General features: G+C 33.0%; 1 protein-coding gene across 1 annotated transcript in view; it reads right to left on the bottom strand.

Moving 5' to 3' along the window:
- LOC108688221 (suppressor of lurcher protein 1) overlaps positions 1 to 16,669 on the bottom strand; it is a 243,342-nt gene that overhangs the window by 202,160 nt on the left and 24,513 nt on the right. Inside the window, exon 3 of the mRNA XM_018194384.1 lies at positions 16,131 to 16,197. Coding sequence (XP_018049873.1) covers positions 16,131 to 16,197 — 67 coding nt within the window. The remainder of the gene's footprint in view (positions 1 to 16,130; positions 16,198 to 16,669) is intronic.

Genomic DNA, 16,669 nt, shown 5'->3' with positions numbered 1-16,669 from the left:
TATATATATATATATATGAGAACTTGCATTTTTATTAAATATCATCATTTGATGCTTTTATTTTTCCCCGAAGATATACAATCACATCTATAAAGAATAGATGCATTAAGCCTGTTTAAATTGTCATTATTTGTCAATATCTAACGTGATCTTTTTCTCGCATGACAGACCATATTCCCTCAAGCATTATAGTATACTGTGAGAACTCTGACAGGTGATCCGTAAGCTGTGACACGGAGAAGCGTGAAAGGACGTCTTCCCACAACTCTCCGGCTGCCTATACTATTATACAATAGTCACACAAACATCAAAGACATAAGATCAGGATGCCACACTAAGAAGCAATGATATTATTGCCACATCGGAAACAGTAGAAATCACTTAGCACTCAATTCCAGCCGCAAGTTGACTTTTCTGAATTCGGACTGATGCCGCAAGCTGCTGGCAAGATCGGAACTTGGAAGTTTCCGCAAAAGCGAGGGAAACTCTGCATTGCGTCTCATCCACTACTGTTCCATTCATACATATAGGTATATAAATACAGCGTCCAAAGTAAGTGCAAGTGTTATCTCGACCGCGAGTATTACAAGTCAAATTCTAAGATAATATTTTTTTAATATTAAAATATCAATAGTTTTCGTTATAAATGATTAAAGATTAAAGTAGATTGAAGCTTAAAGTAAACTTGACTTTAACAGAATTTTAATTTAAAGTTTAGCTACTAAAATATATATTAAAGTTAAGAAGTTGTGAGAAAGTATGGTAAATCAAATTTTCTCTATAGAATATTCTACTTCGAAATAATAAAGGAATCGTATCTAATTCTAAGTAAAATTGTGATGTATCTAATTATTATTATGCTGTATCTCTATATATTCACAATTTTTTTTTATACACATATATGTACATCTATATATGAATATATCTATATAATTTATATATTCATCTACATTTTGTATATATAAACATACGTATTTATATTTCTACGTATAAAATGTAGATAAATCTATTTATATACAGATGAAATCTATAGAATTCTTTAGCTACCTTAGATGTTTCAAGATCCATCGCAATGCAGCAGGTAGTGCGGTACATCTAGATATCTGCTGAAAGCACGACTACCACTACGCTTAGATCACGCGATTACTTGGTGGACACAGAAAGGCTTCTGCTAAAAGCTGCTGGATAAAGAAATAAGTGGGGAAAAAAAAATGAAAAATCCAGAAACGAGAAAACATAGAAAGAGGAAGAGTAGAGAGGAGGAAAGCGCACTACGCGTTAAAGAACAACGTTTTCTATGGAACTTTAGTGTATTCTAACTATTTCCCGTTAAAAAGTCTCAAAGCACAATATTCAATTTTATCTTAAAAACGGATCATTTTCAAAAGGAATGAAAGGCTGAAAAGCTAATTCTTTCGATGCATCGTCTGTTCTTATTATTGTTATTTCCCCCTATTATATATGATTTTTATATATATGAAGTTGAATTAATCTGTATATTTATATATAACTTTTCATCTCATGAGAGTCTTGTTATAAAAATCAAGTTTTGATACTATAGCATATTGTCACCATGATAGCAATGGATCAGAAAAATGGTCTTTACACCAGATAAAATATGTCGTAGAAAGTATCGATTTTAAACAAGCTATTCCTTTGAGAGCTGATGTCACGAAGAAGACAAAGTTAAAAGAGTACGAAATAAATTGATAATATCTTTAACCCAGGCAGTAGCCATCAAATGCCATTTTACGAGATCGTCTTATATTTCAAGTGTGACTGTAAAATGTTTTTATACATATTATTCTTGGATATTTTATCTTCTGAGATAGAACACAGTTTAAATATTCACGAGTTATACCATTCTTGATTCGACAATTTCTATAGAATACACTTTCCAACAACTTTTATAAAATTTTGAAAATATTCGCTAAATCATTATTCTTTATTATCCGCTTAAATTTTCGGAAAAAGGCAAAAAATTTATATTAAAATGAAACAATTTTATTCCAACCAAATAAGTAAATATCAAGCAAAATATTAAGGATGTCAGCCTTATATTTCTTACACACTATTCCTATTTTATAGATATGTTAAAAAATTTCTATCACTTATTCTCCCATGTGCATGCATACATTTCCATGTACTATGCTGTGTGAATAACTTTCGTTGAATCGAAGGGTGATCAGTGATACTGGACACCTTTCCACTGACTGTACACGCGCTAAATGTTTTCATTATATGACTTTTGGCGTGTATTTGTGTCAACACAACACTACGTAATGTCAACAATAGTTGCACATCATCCGCTTGGATATGTTCGCGATTCTTTCAATCATGTCGGAATAAATTTTAAAAGCCGCTTTTATATTTCAATTATTCTTCACACTCGATGTAAAATTTATTGGGAAAAGCTTTCTATATGTTGTTACATTTCTATTTTGTACATCTATATAGCAAGGTACAAGAGAAAAATGCGTAAAAATAAAAATTTTATTGCAAATTAGACTTCAATCTATTTTCCACTAAATATTAGAATAAAGCTGAATAAATATTAATATACATAGGTGATATAAATTACAGACAATTTTTCATATGTCGAAAGCATTGCCTGCATTTTATAAGAATTTATAAATAATATCGTATATAGCAATATATCAATATTATTTTCCAATATTAATCAAATCATGTCGACAAAAAGAAAATAAATAAAAATAATAGAGTTTTTCCTCATTTCTCAATTCAGTTAACAACAACGTATGCGCTTTTAATCACAATACATCGCAGCACGCTATTACTCACAATCATATATCTGTGAAAAAATTGCGTAATCTGAACTATCGGCACTTCTTTATAGATTGTTCCATGCAATACCGATTTGATAGGTCGTGCTATGTACAAGATAGTGGATATCAATCTAGGAGCAGGTGGCCAGAATATTCACAAACAAGCTAGCAAGAATTTATATACAGCCGTACAGCGCTAGCAGTTTTATTTTATCTACTATTGGCTTGGGGATTTTCGCGATATTCGCGGAACAGAATTTTTTTATGGCCACGAGCAGGTATTTATTCATGAATCCAGAATGACAATGTAGCCACAATGCTTTCTCGTCCCGTGCGATCGAGCTCTCCGTCATGCGAACAAAGGTTATATAGCTGTGTTCGTTTTTTTTACTAATGCAAATGTTAAGCCATTTGAATTGCAGAATGTTGTGCTGCACAAACAGGTGTTTAAACATTAATCTTAATATTTTTTATGCACTTTCGCATACAACGGATTGCTATTAAGATAACTGGTCTAGCAAATGCACAAAAAAAAACATTAAAATCGATAAGTGCACTCAGTATGTTTAAGTTGGTCATATTGATTCTACTTTACCAAGTTTCCTCTTTTTAGAAAAAACAAAACATTATGATAAAAAATATAAACTAAGTACAGTGTTGTAAAGTATAAATACAGAGCTGCTAAATTGAATTTAGAAATTAATAACAATCTTTTGACAGCAGAAAGCAATTATTTATTTATAAAATATTACATCATGACATTCTGCATTTTGTTTTGTGATAATAACAGAATGAATAAACTAAGCAATAAATTGCTGCAATCGCGAGTCAGACAACCTGCACGACTTACTAGTACTATCTGTTGAATTTATCGTGTAATTACACGAACAACGAATAGGTCATGTTGGATATTAGGTCATTTAGGATCTAGTTACTTTCACATTTTGTTTATATATATTTGAAAATTCATGCATGCATGTGTATATGTGAAAATATTTACACACACAGAATTTAATAAAAGTATCACAAGACACAAAATGTATTATTCTGTTCGAATACTACGTCGCAGAATCGAAAAAAGAATATTTCCTGATCCAATTTAAAGAGCCGATATTGTCTTCATCGTTGAAATACACATAGTCCACACATACACAAAACAAAGTCCTCTGTAAAACTTTATTCTAACCCGAAATTTGTGTGTGTGTGTGTGTGTGTGTGTGTGTGTGTGTGTGTGTGTGTGTGTGTGTGTTGTGTGTATTAAAATTCCGTACTAGAAAGCCTAAATAAAGAAACTTTCACGTAATATCAAAGATATCACGATATGATATCTTTGATATTAACGAAATATTTATAATGGTAAAAGCATTGAAAGTACAATCTACTTGATATTGTTTTTCTAAAGGATCTGCGAAATAAAGATAAATAGTGACTTATCACGCGAATTATTCTTGTTTTATACTTTCAACTTCAATTCACTAAGTGTTACACTAGATGAATTATCGGAATAATCATTCGAAAATTAACGAGGTTTCCATTCTCCAATATCGACAATAATTTATATTCAATTTCATACATGTGCATCTCTATACGTTGACTGCTAAACTAAAATTTGTATGGTTGGAATACGTGAATCGTACTGACGATACACGGCATTAGTGAAATCGTAATTGAAATATTAATTTATGACGCATAACGACCGCCTAGTAATTAACACGCTCGGTAACCCTGTGTCAACGGATGCGCAATGCATGCATTACGGCGACATGACCACATTACATAAATACTCGGCTTTAGTCTGACCTCGGCTAGATCATAATGGACGAAGTATACAATTCTGTCATTATCCCCATAACACCGACATTCACAACGAAAATCCATAAATATGTCTGCGGAACTTACATTGCGTTCGCTAAAAATGCATATATTCATGCACATATTCATATCGTTAAATTATTACGGGATATAAAAATACACATTTGTTTGTTACTTTCTCAAATTTTCTTAATTTGATTATTCAAACTTAATTTGATCGAATACATTGATCATCGCGAGTAATTAATCCGTAATCTAAAATTTAATTTTATGAAAATTTCGAAAAATATAATAATGTTTTTGATTTTTAAGGGTTGCTAAATTCTAAAATTGATTATAAAAAAATTAATAAGAGGAAAATTAATAAGTAACACAATGAGGTTTCGTTGTATATATATATATATATATATATATATCTCTCTGAAATATCTTTGAAAATATTATTTGTTCAAGTTGTATCGTTTTTATATTATCATTCAAGAAAGGAGGATCTCCACGCGGTTTTAAACGTAACGTAAATATATAGGATACGATTACATATATGCGGTCACTTACTCTTACGATTCTGAAAAATGTGAAAAATTCCGGACACGCTCGCCGGAAATATTGAGAAAAATGTTGTAGACGTAGCGGTCGTATATAAATCGTGCATTACGTCACAGACATGATGCACTGCCGTATTATCGCTGTTACAACAATGCTTTACTCTTTTTGTGAGAATCGAGATGCAGCAACATGGTCAGCCGAACTGAACCATGTATCAATTACACGAAGCTGCATACGAATAAATATACTGGTTAGTGGTTATGCGTTTGCAGAATAAACATCACTTCTGTTGCTCCGTGTGTTGAATATCAGCGAACCGATGCAGATCCCTTTTAATGGAGATATTCATTGGATTGGACAGGATGAGATCACTAGAATTATTCCAGGATGGATTGACTTTCATTATTTAGTAATCATGACATTGAGACAGTCACAGTTTAGTGTGGTTAAAAATTGTAAATTTAATTACGTGTTAATATTTTGCAAGCTGGATAATATTAATTATTAATAAGAAAATATATGAAAACCGGCATTTATCTAAATGTAATATAAATTTTAAAAATACTGTAAATTTATTAACGTATAGATTAGAGTTATCTTGAGATATTTTCATAATTTCTCTTAAACACTTATTTTTCTTAACTTAAATTAGAATGAATTTGTAATCTAAAGAAAGCATTAATAAATATAATAACAAATAATACTAATTTATATAATTATTATTAATATTAATTTATATAATTTATTAATATCTAATATCAATAATCAATAAATATCAATAATCAATAATTGTAACAATAATTATAACAATAATTATATCAATAATTTTTCTCAATCATTAAATAAATTAATGTAAAAGTTAAGACAACATGTACAAAATGAACATACAACTTGCTAATAAATACAGCAATTAGACTATCAAAGTTAAGACGCACCTCTTTGTAATTAAACGCAATTCTTACCACCGCGGAATATTAGCAATTATCCTAAAGTGACAAAACTTTAACTGAGCTTATACTGCAAACTGCAAACGACGGATTATGCAAGTACTTGTGGAACTTTCATTTGCAGTTCTTCTAATGTAAAGGATGGATTATAAACGAACAAAATGAGAGAAAGAGAGAGACTACTCATATAATGAAACAAATATTTTGAATGTGGCTGCGTCTTCATTTAAAAGTAAAGAGGGTAATTTGTATGCCGCGCATACTGCTAGCGACATACAAAATTCTAGTCTTAGTGACCTAGTAGAGCGACGTAACTGTAATGTAACTACATTAAGCGAATCGCACTGATATCAGCTGTGCGATTTCATAGTGAGAATACACCTGGCAGTCTTGAGTATAAACTCGAGATTTGGATCTAAACTACATAAGTATATCAGGTCATATTTTTAGCTTTCTGATTGCATTGATAATTTATAAATACATAAAGATACCTCCAGATGATATGACCAATGTATAAAGTTAACTTTGCACATTCGTTAAATATTGACTACATTCAATATGGATAATTATAAATATGTTGTGCATATGTATGATATTTGCTAATATTAAGTAGCATACATTCGCCATATCTAGAAACGTATGGAGGCGCCTTAAGAAAAAAATAAAAAAAAAACAAATCAACTATAAAATTTATAAAAATTAAAAAAAATATTTTTAACTCTTCAAAAAAAGAAATAGATAATAAGAATCTCTTGCATAAATATCAGAAGCAAGGATCTCTGACCGACTCGTTGCATAGACGGTAGTGAACGAATTGATTCTATAACGAAATTCACCTGCATAATGCAGAAAAGACTATATAACTTGCATATTACAGTATATGAAGCTTATGCTGACGCTACACTAAACGCACTTTCAAAATGTTACATTTGCATCAAATAATAATTTACTTCGAACGTATGGGGCACTAAAAAAAGATATCTTATTAACACGTAAACCAAAAGTGGTTTGCTGCACAGTATTAGAAACTAATATTTTTTATATTAAACATTGTGAATATTATTTAGATATTATACAGTTTAATTCCACTATACCTTTTCTACTCTCAGAGCAGTTACAATTCGAAAAAAGACTTTAGTCCGATAGAAAGCAAGTTTGACTATATCTTATACATGAATATCTATCTTTTGGATATAAGACGTCTTTTAAACATGATTATTATTACTGTAGCAGTAAATAAAATATAATTTTCTTCTTATTTCTTTTTACTTCTTTTTATTTGTAGACAACATATTTTTATATCCAATATTGATGTTTTAAAATAAGATACGATTATTTTGTTTAGCTTTTTTACACATTTGCTACCTCTGTGAAGAAAATCAGCAATTTAAAAAGAACTATATACGCCGCTTTTTTTAGGATATTATACTAAGAAAATTATATTTTTATACGCACATCAACAAATCACAAAAACAGAAGAATGTGATTGATGGTATTCGCTGGAAACTCTCTAGTTGATAACCAACCAAAGCCCGTAATGAAAAAAAAGTAGACATTGTATACCAAAAGAATCTTTTTTTCATGTTACCACAAAATATGAAAGACATTTTTCAAAATAAATTGCCGATATGCACATACTGACATTTTATACTGTCTATCTCAAAAACTTCTTATTCGATATAAAAAAATGCAATGTTGCTTTCTTGATATTTTTAATAAGTAAAATTATAGTTAATGGCATTTTACCAGTTATTTTGGCTAGTATTTTTATCATCATTTTGTGCCTTTGTGACATATATTCCATATCGTGATGATAATAATTACAATAATAATGAAAATTAATAACATCGATATATGTACGAATATAGAGATGTATTTATTAAATAAGTATATAGAAAGTATTGTACAAAAAGAGAAAACCACTGGATATATTAACTTAGTAATAAATATAATAACGCTGTCCTGCATTTACTACCTCGTTATCACTTTTTGAGGGGGAATTACAATAGAAAATATATGATCAAAACTTAATTAGTTTAGATCAGAAAATTCAATTCAATTCATTTATATGTAGCATGTATTTGTAAATTAAAAATTATGCAGTTACATTGATGGCATTTTTTTTATACATTGAAAATGGATGTCATGCAATTTTGTTTTCTTGTAATAAAAGAACTCAAGTATTCTATTGAAAATAAAAATTGATAGTAAACGATACATATACATCTACGCGGTTGATGAATATCAAATCATGAAAAATATCAACAATGATATCACACGATTTGATGAGGGTTTCAATGATGCATATAAATCGCACGTTACTGGAAGCAAGATGGCTCAACCGACTGACGCATATCTGTCAAGTTCCCTATTGTTATACAATAGGACTGGTATTGACCGATTTCGCGCATCGACATATGTGTAAGAGCCGTCCGTTAAAAGCAGCTGGTTTGCTGAACATACAACTAGATGATTATACCAACGCACAGAAACGCTCTCGTCTAAACTGGTTACAATGTTATTCGTGATCTCCCTAACCTCTTCCGCTAATGACAGCTAGCTCACCATGACAAAACCCGCGTCGATATCACATCGACAATTCGCAAAAGCCACAATGGCAACTACTGCCCTTGTCTATTCGAACCGAAGCTAAGAGCAATGTCGCGTCAATCTATACTGCCTACAATACAATGTACAGTTTAGCTATTTAATGAGATATCCAAACTTTTAACACGCTCAAATTTCTTTTTCTGAAAATATTCTTTCTGAAAATATTCAAAAATGAACATAATATAATTCCATGAATGTGCTTAAAATGTGCCATTATAATTTCCAAAGCAGCGCGAGGAACCAACTGTATTCATCTGCTCAGTTAAGTGGAATGTTGCGCGCATCTCTTTTTGCGTAAACTATTTTATGCAGAAGATTTTTATTTCCAAGTCAGAAAGAAGTGTGTTTAATTCAACGCGAAAATCTCAAAAGCACGATAAAAATATGTATATTGGTTTTCTTATTAAAATGCACAGCGTATATAAGAGAAAAATGTGAAGATAGATTGCTACATTTACTTGCCGGCTTACCGACAAGTTCTTTCCAATCTCCAGTATTCGCGTTTATGCGTCATACGGGACCTCAACGGAGTAATCTCGAGTCTAGGCAGACGGTTCTTAGAAACCGTGCTAGCAACCGAGGCCCTTTGCTCATTCGGGCGAGTTGAATCTCAACGATACTTCGTTTCGGTACACGTACCAAAGTGTTATTCAAAGAAATGCTATGACAGAACTTGTAAGCTTGCAAAAATGTCACGTTTGATGATATAAGCGGAGTTTCATCTTAGGTAAGGGATGCAGCAAGACACTCGAAGAAGTTTGTCGTTAAGTCTCTAACTTTTCTTTACCTTTATGCCGCATTACATCTGTCTAACTTCTCTTCCGCCTATTCTTCGATTTGCTACGTGAAAACCTCGTTTTAACCACGACCATCGCGATACTAGAAAGCCAGAAAGTAGAAGAACCTTCTTTACCAGTTCAACCAAGCGGAATCTCGTCAATACCTTTACTGCTTTTATTCATCGGCATCAATGCATGCTTCATACATAGCAAAGCAAAAGGTATTGAAGTACATCAAATATAAAATATCAACGAATACAAAAAAAACATTAGTAAAAATATTTCACGTTATATATATATTTTATGTTTTAACAATTTTTGAAACTTAAATGTTGATTGCAAGAAAGTTGAGATAAAGTTTGTAATTTTCACGGAATTTTATTACTGCTACTTCAACACCTCATTCATCTTTTTCAGTCATACGGAAGATTGCATGAGTTTTTGAAGAATGAAGCTGTCTTTTCGAAAGAGTGCGCAAACTATAATTCTTGGTGTTTGTTTGGTGACATATGTAGGTTATTATTTGCTATTATAATACTCTTATGTCTTGAGATAGAGTTAAAATCTTTTAAATTATATTGTGTTTATTTATACAGTATAAATACATAACATATTTTAATAAATTTTTACGTCGAAAATTTTTCTCTAGTCCTCGCTAATAAAAAAAAAGAGTTTATTTGTACTAAAATTATTCGCAAAGGCATTGATTTTTTTTTATTCAATTTGATCTGTCTTTTATAAAAATATAAATTGCTTTAACGCAATTATGAAAGTGCTATATACCTTGCGATATATCAAATTACAAGTTGCATAACAGTACATTCAATGATGAGAATTATATTGCAGAGACATGGTAGGAGGATGAGTAACTCATTTGAAGTATCGACTTTCCATCGCCATTACGCAGCGTATCGGTCCGTTTCTCCTTTTTCGTTAATAATTCATTTTTTCGCAACTTAGTTGCAGAATGGCCGACTATTAATCTTGTCACTGCGGTGATCCCTGAAATTGAATTTCCGCAGTGACAGATATTCGCTGAGGATTGCTAGACGACCATGTAGAACAGCCATAGGGTCCTGCCTCGAAACGTGAATTCTCATTTTCTTTTTTTTTTTTTATATACAGGATTTTATAACGATCGGTCCATTTGTCGTACAGCCCGACTGTTTCATCGAGTGTCTCTTTGACGTTACTCATCGATAGCAGGTTGCCAATCTGCGGTGAGAATATAGGGCACAATATAGATAGATATTCTTTAGTTTAATTTCTGAACAGAAATTTTTGAAACAAAATAAAATAACTCAATTTTCATTTATTTTTTATTTTCGAGAGAATTCACCAAATTCGTGTGACGATATTTCTTCAATACTTCAATAGAAATGAGAATCTTCTTTGCTGATAAAAGTTTGCGCAGTTATCGCGTATTCATTGTATATGTATGGAAACTGTTACGTATAGGATGTATTCTCACACTCGCGAGAAGTGGGCCGTGCACCAGCTGTCGTTGAGCCTCGTTACCGTTCCCGTCACGTCAGTAGTGTGTGTTGCCGCGATAAATCTGGCATGCCCGAATCTCGCGCGTTATTACTTTGCGCTTTACTCGCCCCCGACTTACGAATGGGTACCATGTCAGCTGGTATATTTCATCGAAGCTTTGTCCGTTTCTTTGACCATTACGACTTTTATTATAATTACAATATTAACATCTTTTATTCTTATTATTATCATTCTTTTTTATCCTTATTAAATAAAAAACTATAAAATGTTTCCAAAATACACTTAATATATGCGTAAAATAAATAAAAGATTCAAATATTTAAAAATAAAAAAATAAAAACAAGTGATTTAAGCTTGATTTAATACATTATTTATAGAATAAGGATTTTTATTAAACCTAGCTCAAATCGCTTGGTTTTATTTTTTCTCATAAATATTGAAATCCTTTCTTTACTTTATACGTATGTTAAATAAATTTTGAAAAAATTCTATAGTTTCTAAATCATAGAATTTTTACGAGACCGTAGAATAATTTACATTGATAATTATTATTTGAAATTCTACACAATAGTGTAATAGCATAAACGTTTCTGTATTATTTTATAAGCATGTCCAAGCTATAATCGCGATGTCTTTCAGAATGACAGACACAAGAGATAAACTTTAAGTTGGCACCGAAATTACTACTCGGAAGCCAGATAAAGTTTGCTGCAACTTAGGTAACAACATGAGGTCATCAAACAATCGGAGTAGCAGTCCGCAATGAAACCGCACTATTGCCAATTGATCGGTCCTGGTTTCAGGTCTCGTAGTTTCCACTTGATGAGATCGATAGGGTAGAAAGCAGTCGACCGGATAAGGTTAAGAAGTATAGTCCGGATCAATTGAAAGGTATTGACCTTGTGTTCCAGGTGTTACCCTGGATAAAGAATTACATCAATTTATATCGCGAGTTTTGGATATCTCCTCCTCCACCTCCAACATGTTGCGAAACTTTCGTCGTAACGTTAAGCCGCTTTACGAGATTACACCACTGGCAATTTACATACGATTGAGTTACGGTGCTTGTGGTGCCGGTGTTCCTGGAAAAGGTAGTTAAAAGTATACCAGTGTCGCCTGCACATTTACACATTATCCGAAAATCGGAGAAGGACGAGACTACTTTCCACAAGTTGTACAATTTACAAGCTCAAAATAAGACTACCTTTTCAGTAAACTATTTTTGTTGATCGTACGTTCGACTGAGAATGCGGCTTATGTAAATGCAGTTAACATGTTGTTTCACTCGCTATATTCACGGTATCTGAATTGTGCACATTTTCCACGTAGAACGCAAATATAATCCAGTGGATAATCCCAAGACGATTACATCTATTATCTGTTTCGCCATGCTTGTGAAACGCTAGAGTTTGAGGAGGATCAAATACCGATTGCATTTAAAAATACGAAAAAATGGAAATTCCAAATTTTTATTAACTGCGTGCTTAATCGAAAAGCAATCCCGGGCTCAATTTCCGAATTGTACGAAAAATCTAACGCGTAAGCGCCGCACTTCGGAACTCGGAAAGATAAACTCGGAAAAGTTTGTAATTGCACGACGATTGCAACTTAAATATACGCTTTAGCGCAGTCAGAATTCACAATATCCCTCGCAGTGCTGGACTCTCTTTAATGAATATTACTCTTAGATCGGTGTACTTGCTTGTGTAACACGAGTACGCGAGCAAATCCGACGAGATATAGACTGGGTCGAAGTTTTGCCGCTTTCCACGAGCCGTATTATTAAACTTCCGGCAAGCCAAAAGCGAGCATATTCTAGCTTCAGTCTAAGATCGTAATAGCGAACTTTTGCCCTGCAGCCACAACGGGATTTCTCCGGCTATTCCTGCGGAAACTGAGCAAAATTATTCTCCGGCGCGTGACGACCGAATTGATTAGATCTAAACTTGCTTCCACGAGTACAACGTGATATCCCGAGCGCTCGGACGTGACGACAGAACGTTACATAGTAACAAACGAGAGTGAGAAATTAACGTATCGCTCGTGTTCCCGCTACCGACGGAATTTTCAGCAATTCTGCTCGATGAACCCGAGCGTTGCTAGACGTTGACAAGTTAAAACCATCGAAATATTTCCACTGCATACGCTTGAGCGACAGATACGCGCGAAAACGTGTTGTAGAACAAAAACCGAAGGAAAAAAGAGAGACGAAGAGAGAGAGAGAGAGAGCAGAAAGAGAGAGAAAGAGAGAGAATCGTTTGTTACGTGCTATTAACCACATGTGTGATGTACACGCATCTACTGTAACGGGCTCAATGATGCCGACCGAAGCAATGAATATCGTACGTTCCGCACGCTCGACCAAATTAAATGTGATACACTCACCGCGTAACGTACGTTGGTCAGTTATACGACGCGTATAACCAAGCTCGTTATTCGTTCTTCTTTCATTGTCAGAAAAATTACGAATCTCGCGTATATTTGATCCGCACGAATACGCTTTATCTATATACGGTATTCACAGAATTCTCTTTATTACCGCATTTAATTTTTTACATTAAATTTATATATAGACGTTATGTTTGTTAATAAGTGCATTTTTTTAATAAACTGTTAGCTGTCTAAAGGGATGCATGGTAAAAGTTTTATAAATTCCAAACTTGCGAAAAGTACATAAATTTTTTGTGTTATTAAGGGTTAAACTGTGAGAGAAAGAGGGGGAGAGAGAGAGAGAGAGAGAGAGAGAGAGAATACGATTATCAAGCTAAACTTTGGCTTGAAAAATACTTTGCATTGTATCAATGTCTGATTTATGAGCCAGGACTTGAAGTTGCCTACTAAAGCAATGAATACCAGTCACACCAAACGATCCATCAAGCTGAATATAATTCAGCGTCTGCATTTGACGTTGTATGATGTAGTACATTACGTGTAACTAAACGCTCTTTTTTTGTAGACATTTCGCTCATTCGTCGCTTCTGTCCGTTCAAGCGAGGAAAATGCAAATATACGATAATGTTATAGCTGCGAACAACGCTCGACATACGGTATTACTTCTAATAACGCCAACATTCGTGCATGGATTTTTATAATAAATAGCTCACTTACGATTCCATACAAAACGCATGATTACAAAATACGCGAGTTCAGTATTACGAGTTTTAACACATTAAGTTATACCATTAATAAAATTGGATAAAAGGAGAGCGAATGGGGAAAGGGTAAGGGAGGAAAACAGAGAGGGTGAGGGAAGGAGAGAGAGAGAAGAGAGGAGAGAGAGAGAGGGAGAGAGAGGGAAGGAGGGAGGGGGAGAGAGAGAGAGAGAGAGAGAGAGAGAGAGAGAGAGAGAGAGAGATACGGCTCGCCTTACGCACAAATAAAACCTTCGTGAATAAAATAGCTTAGTACATCTATATTATAACAGTATTAATTTATTTAACAGTACTATTATTTTAGTAATGATACTACACTCACGCGTTGTTATAAAAATGTACCAATTATAAATCTTAGGTGCATTATACACTAAAAAAAATTTCTGATTTCTGAAAACGGAAGATTTTTCTTTTTAATTTTATTAGAATTTCAATTGAAATAACGGGAATTTTGATTGATACAATATTCGTGATAAAATCTACTAGAATTCTATTTATATTTTTAACAGAATAATTATATCAATCAAAATTCTAGTTATCTCAATCAATGTTCCACCAGAACTACTATTTAATCCAATGAGACCATTTTCTCAGATTGTATAATTATTATATAAATATTACGAAAAGTATAGACTAAAGAGAAAATTGGATAATTGCACATAGTTCTAAGGCACTTATAGCCTTAAGGTGCAATTTCATGCAGCAAAGGAAAGCTGGCTTTTTATCCCCTCTTCACTACAATCAAAGCAGCGTTCAAAAACAATTCGCTCTTCTCCTGCTTCCTTTTCATGAAGCGTATCTTCGCTGGTTTAAGTTAACGAATTCACTCATCTATTTCCGCTAGCTTTTAATTCATTTTAATAAAAATGGATTATGAAAATGAGAATATATCGGATATGTAAAAGAATATATCCGTATAGTAACAATTACAGCAGAGATTCAGAAACGATGCATAGCCATTACTAATATAATTATTAAAAAAGAAAAAGTGCTGGAAAGTACCCATTTCCAAAAATCGCAGCACATGGTTTTTTCTTTGCTTCGCTCCCAAAATTAATTTTGGAAGACATACGGTTCTATGAACATGACATGACATGTCATGTATTTCAGCGATGTTCGCTATTGAACAATATCGAACTTTGTAACTTCGCTATTTACGAAAATCGATGAAGTAAAAACGCCAGTTTTTGTATAACTGTATGAAATGATATATCCAAGGACTTCGATTCTTTTCCTCGAAAATTTTTACAAATTAAGAAATGACCACTTTTCTACATTAATGCTCATAATCCGTGCGGGATTAACGACACGACTAAACTTTACGTCCGCTTACAACTAAATTTGACTAAATTAGACGAAATAATCTGAATTTTTGGAAGTTTTCAAAAAGTAATCGAGGGAAAAAATCGAAAGTCTTTGAGTGTATCTTTTGCTTTTAAAATAAGTAAGTGTTCTTTTGTCTCTTTTAATTTTACGTTTCATATTCCATATTTAGTAGGCATTTTACATTTTCATCTGTTAAAATCATATGTCTATGAGTGTTATCGACGATTACCATATCTCGTATGTAACATGAGAAAACAAGCAAGACGCGTGTATTCCTGCAATTCGTGACTTCGCTAACAGAACTGGCTAGCTGACCGAAGCCGGCAGCTCGTGGTAACAGGGGCATTGTTTTTGTCGGACACGTTGCCTGGATACTAATGCGTTCGGGCACCTAACGTCCGGCTATATGTTAAGCCCGATGCGCCACGTAAATGCGGCTTACGTTCGCACGATAACGGATCCTTAAACCGACGTATGCAATATCGGTTCGTGTTAACAGTAATCCGTTTCACCGAGGCGTGTCGGAAAAGGAATCGTCTATCCGGAATAATAAAATCTAGCTCCCTTTGCGCGTGAATCCGCGAGATTTCACAGCCAGTAACACGACAAATAACACCTATCTCCAATGTACGCTCGCCGACGTCGTCGTTTTAGAAATTGATCGATATAATTTACCTGGATTTACGGCGTGGCAGTGGTTGAGAAGCGGCAGCCAACAGAGCAGCAGCACTGCTCTCTGCATCTAAAATCAGAATTAATTGGTGAAACATTCAAAAACATATATTGCTTCCAACGAATATTATAACAGAGCCCATGAAAAGTTCGAAAAATCTACTAGTAATTAAAATGATAATTACATTCTCTTTCAATTGCGCACACTTTGATAAATTTGAAATCGATTCTTCTTTAATGAAATCTTAATAAGAGTCTTAATTACGAAGGTAATTATCATTGGAAATTAAAATATTCTAGTCTTTCGAATTCAGTTTCAAAGGGCTAAATAACGAATATTCTAGTTACTTTAATAAAGACTTGCGAATTTTGATTGACAGAACATATAATCTTTCTTGAAAATTGCAAAGTTTCTAGTTGAGAATAAATGGCGGTTTCGCAAACTTTATTTAAGAAGAAATTAACGCAGGATTCTTTAAATTAGATCTGTCATACACAGTTTATCGCAGACTATTTTCTAGAAGTAAGATCCATAATTGTTC

The sequence above is a fragment of the Atta colombica genome, unplaced genomic scaffold, assembly GCF_001594045.1.
Source record: "Atta colombica isolate Treedump-2 unplaced genomic scaffold, Acol1.0 scaffold228, whole genome shotgun sequence".
In the NCBI taxonomy this organism is placed as follows: domain Eukaryota; kingdom Metazoa; phylum Arthropoda; class Insecta; order Hymenoptera; family Formicidae; genus Atta; species Atta colombica.
This window is presented reverse-complemented; position numbering and strand designations above follow the sequence as displayed.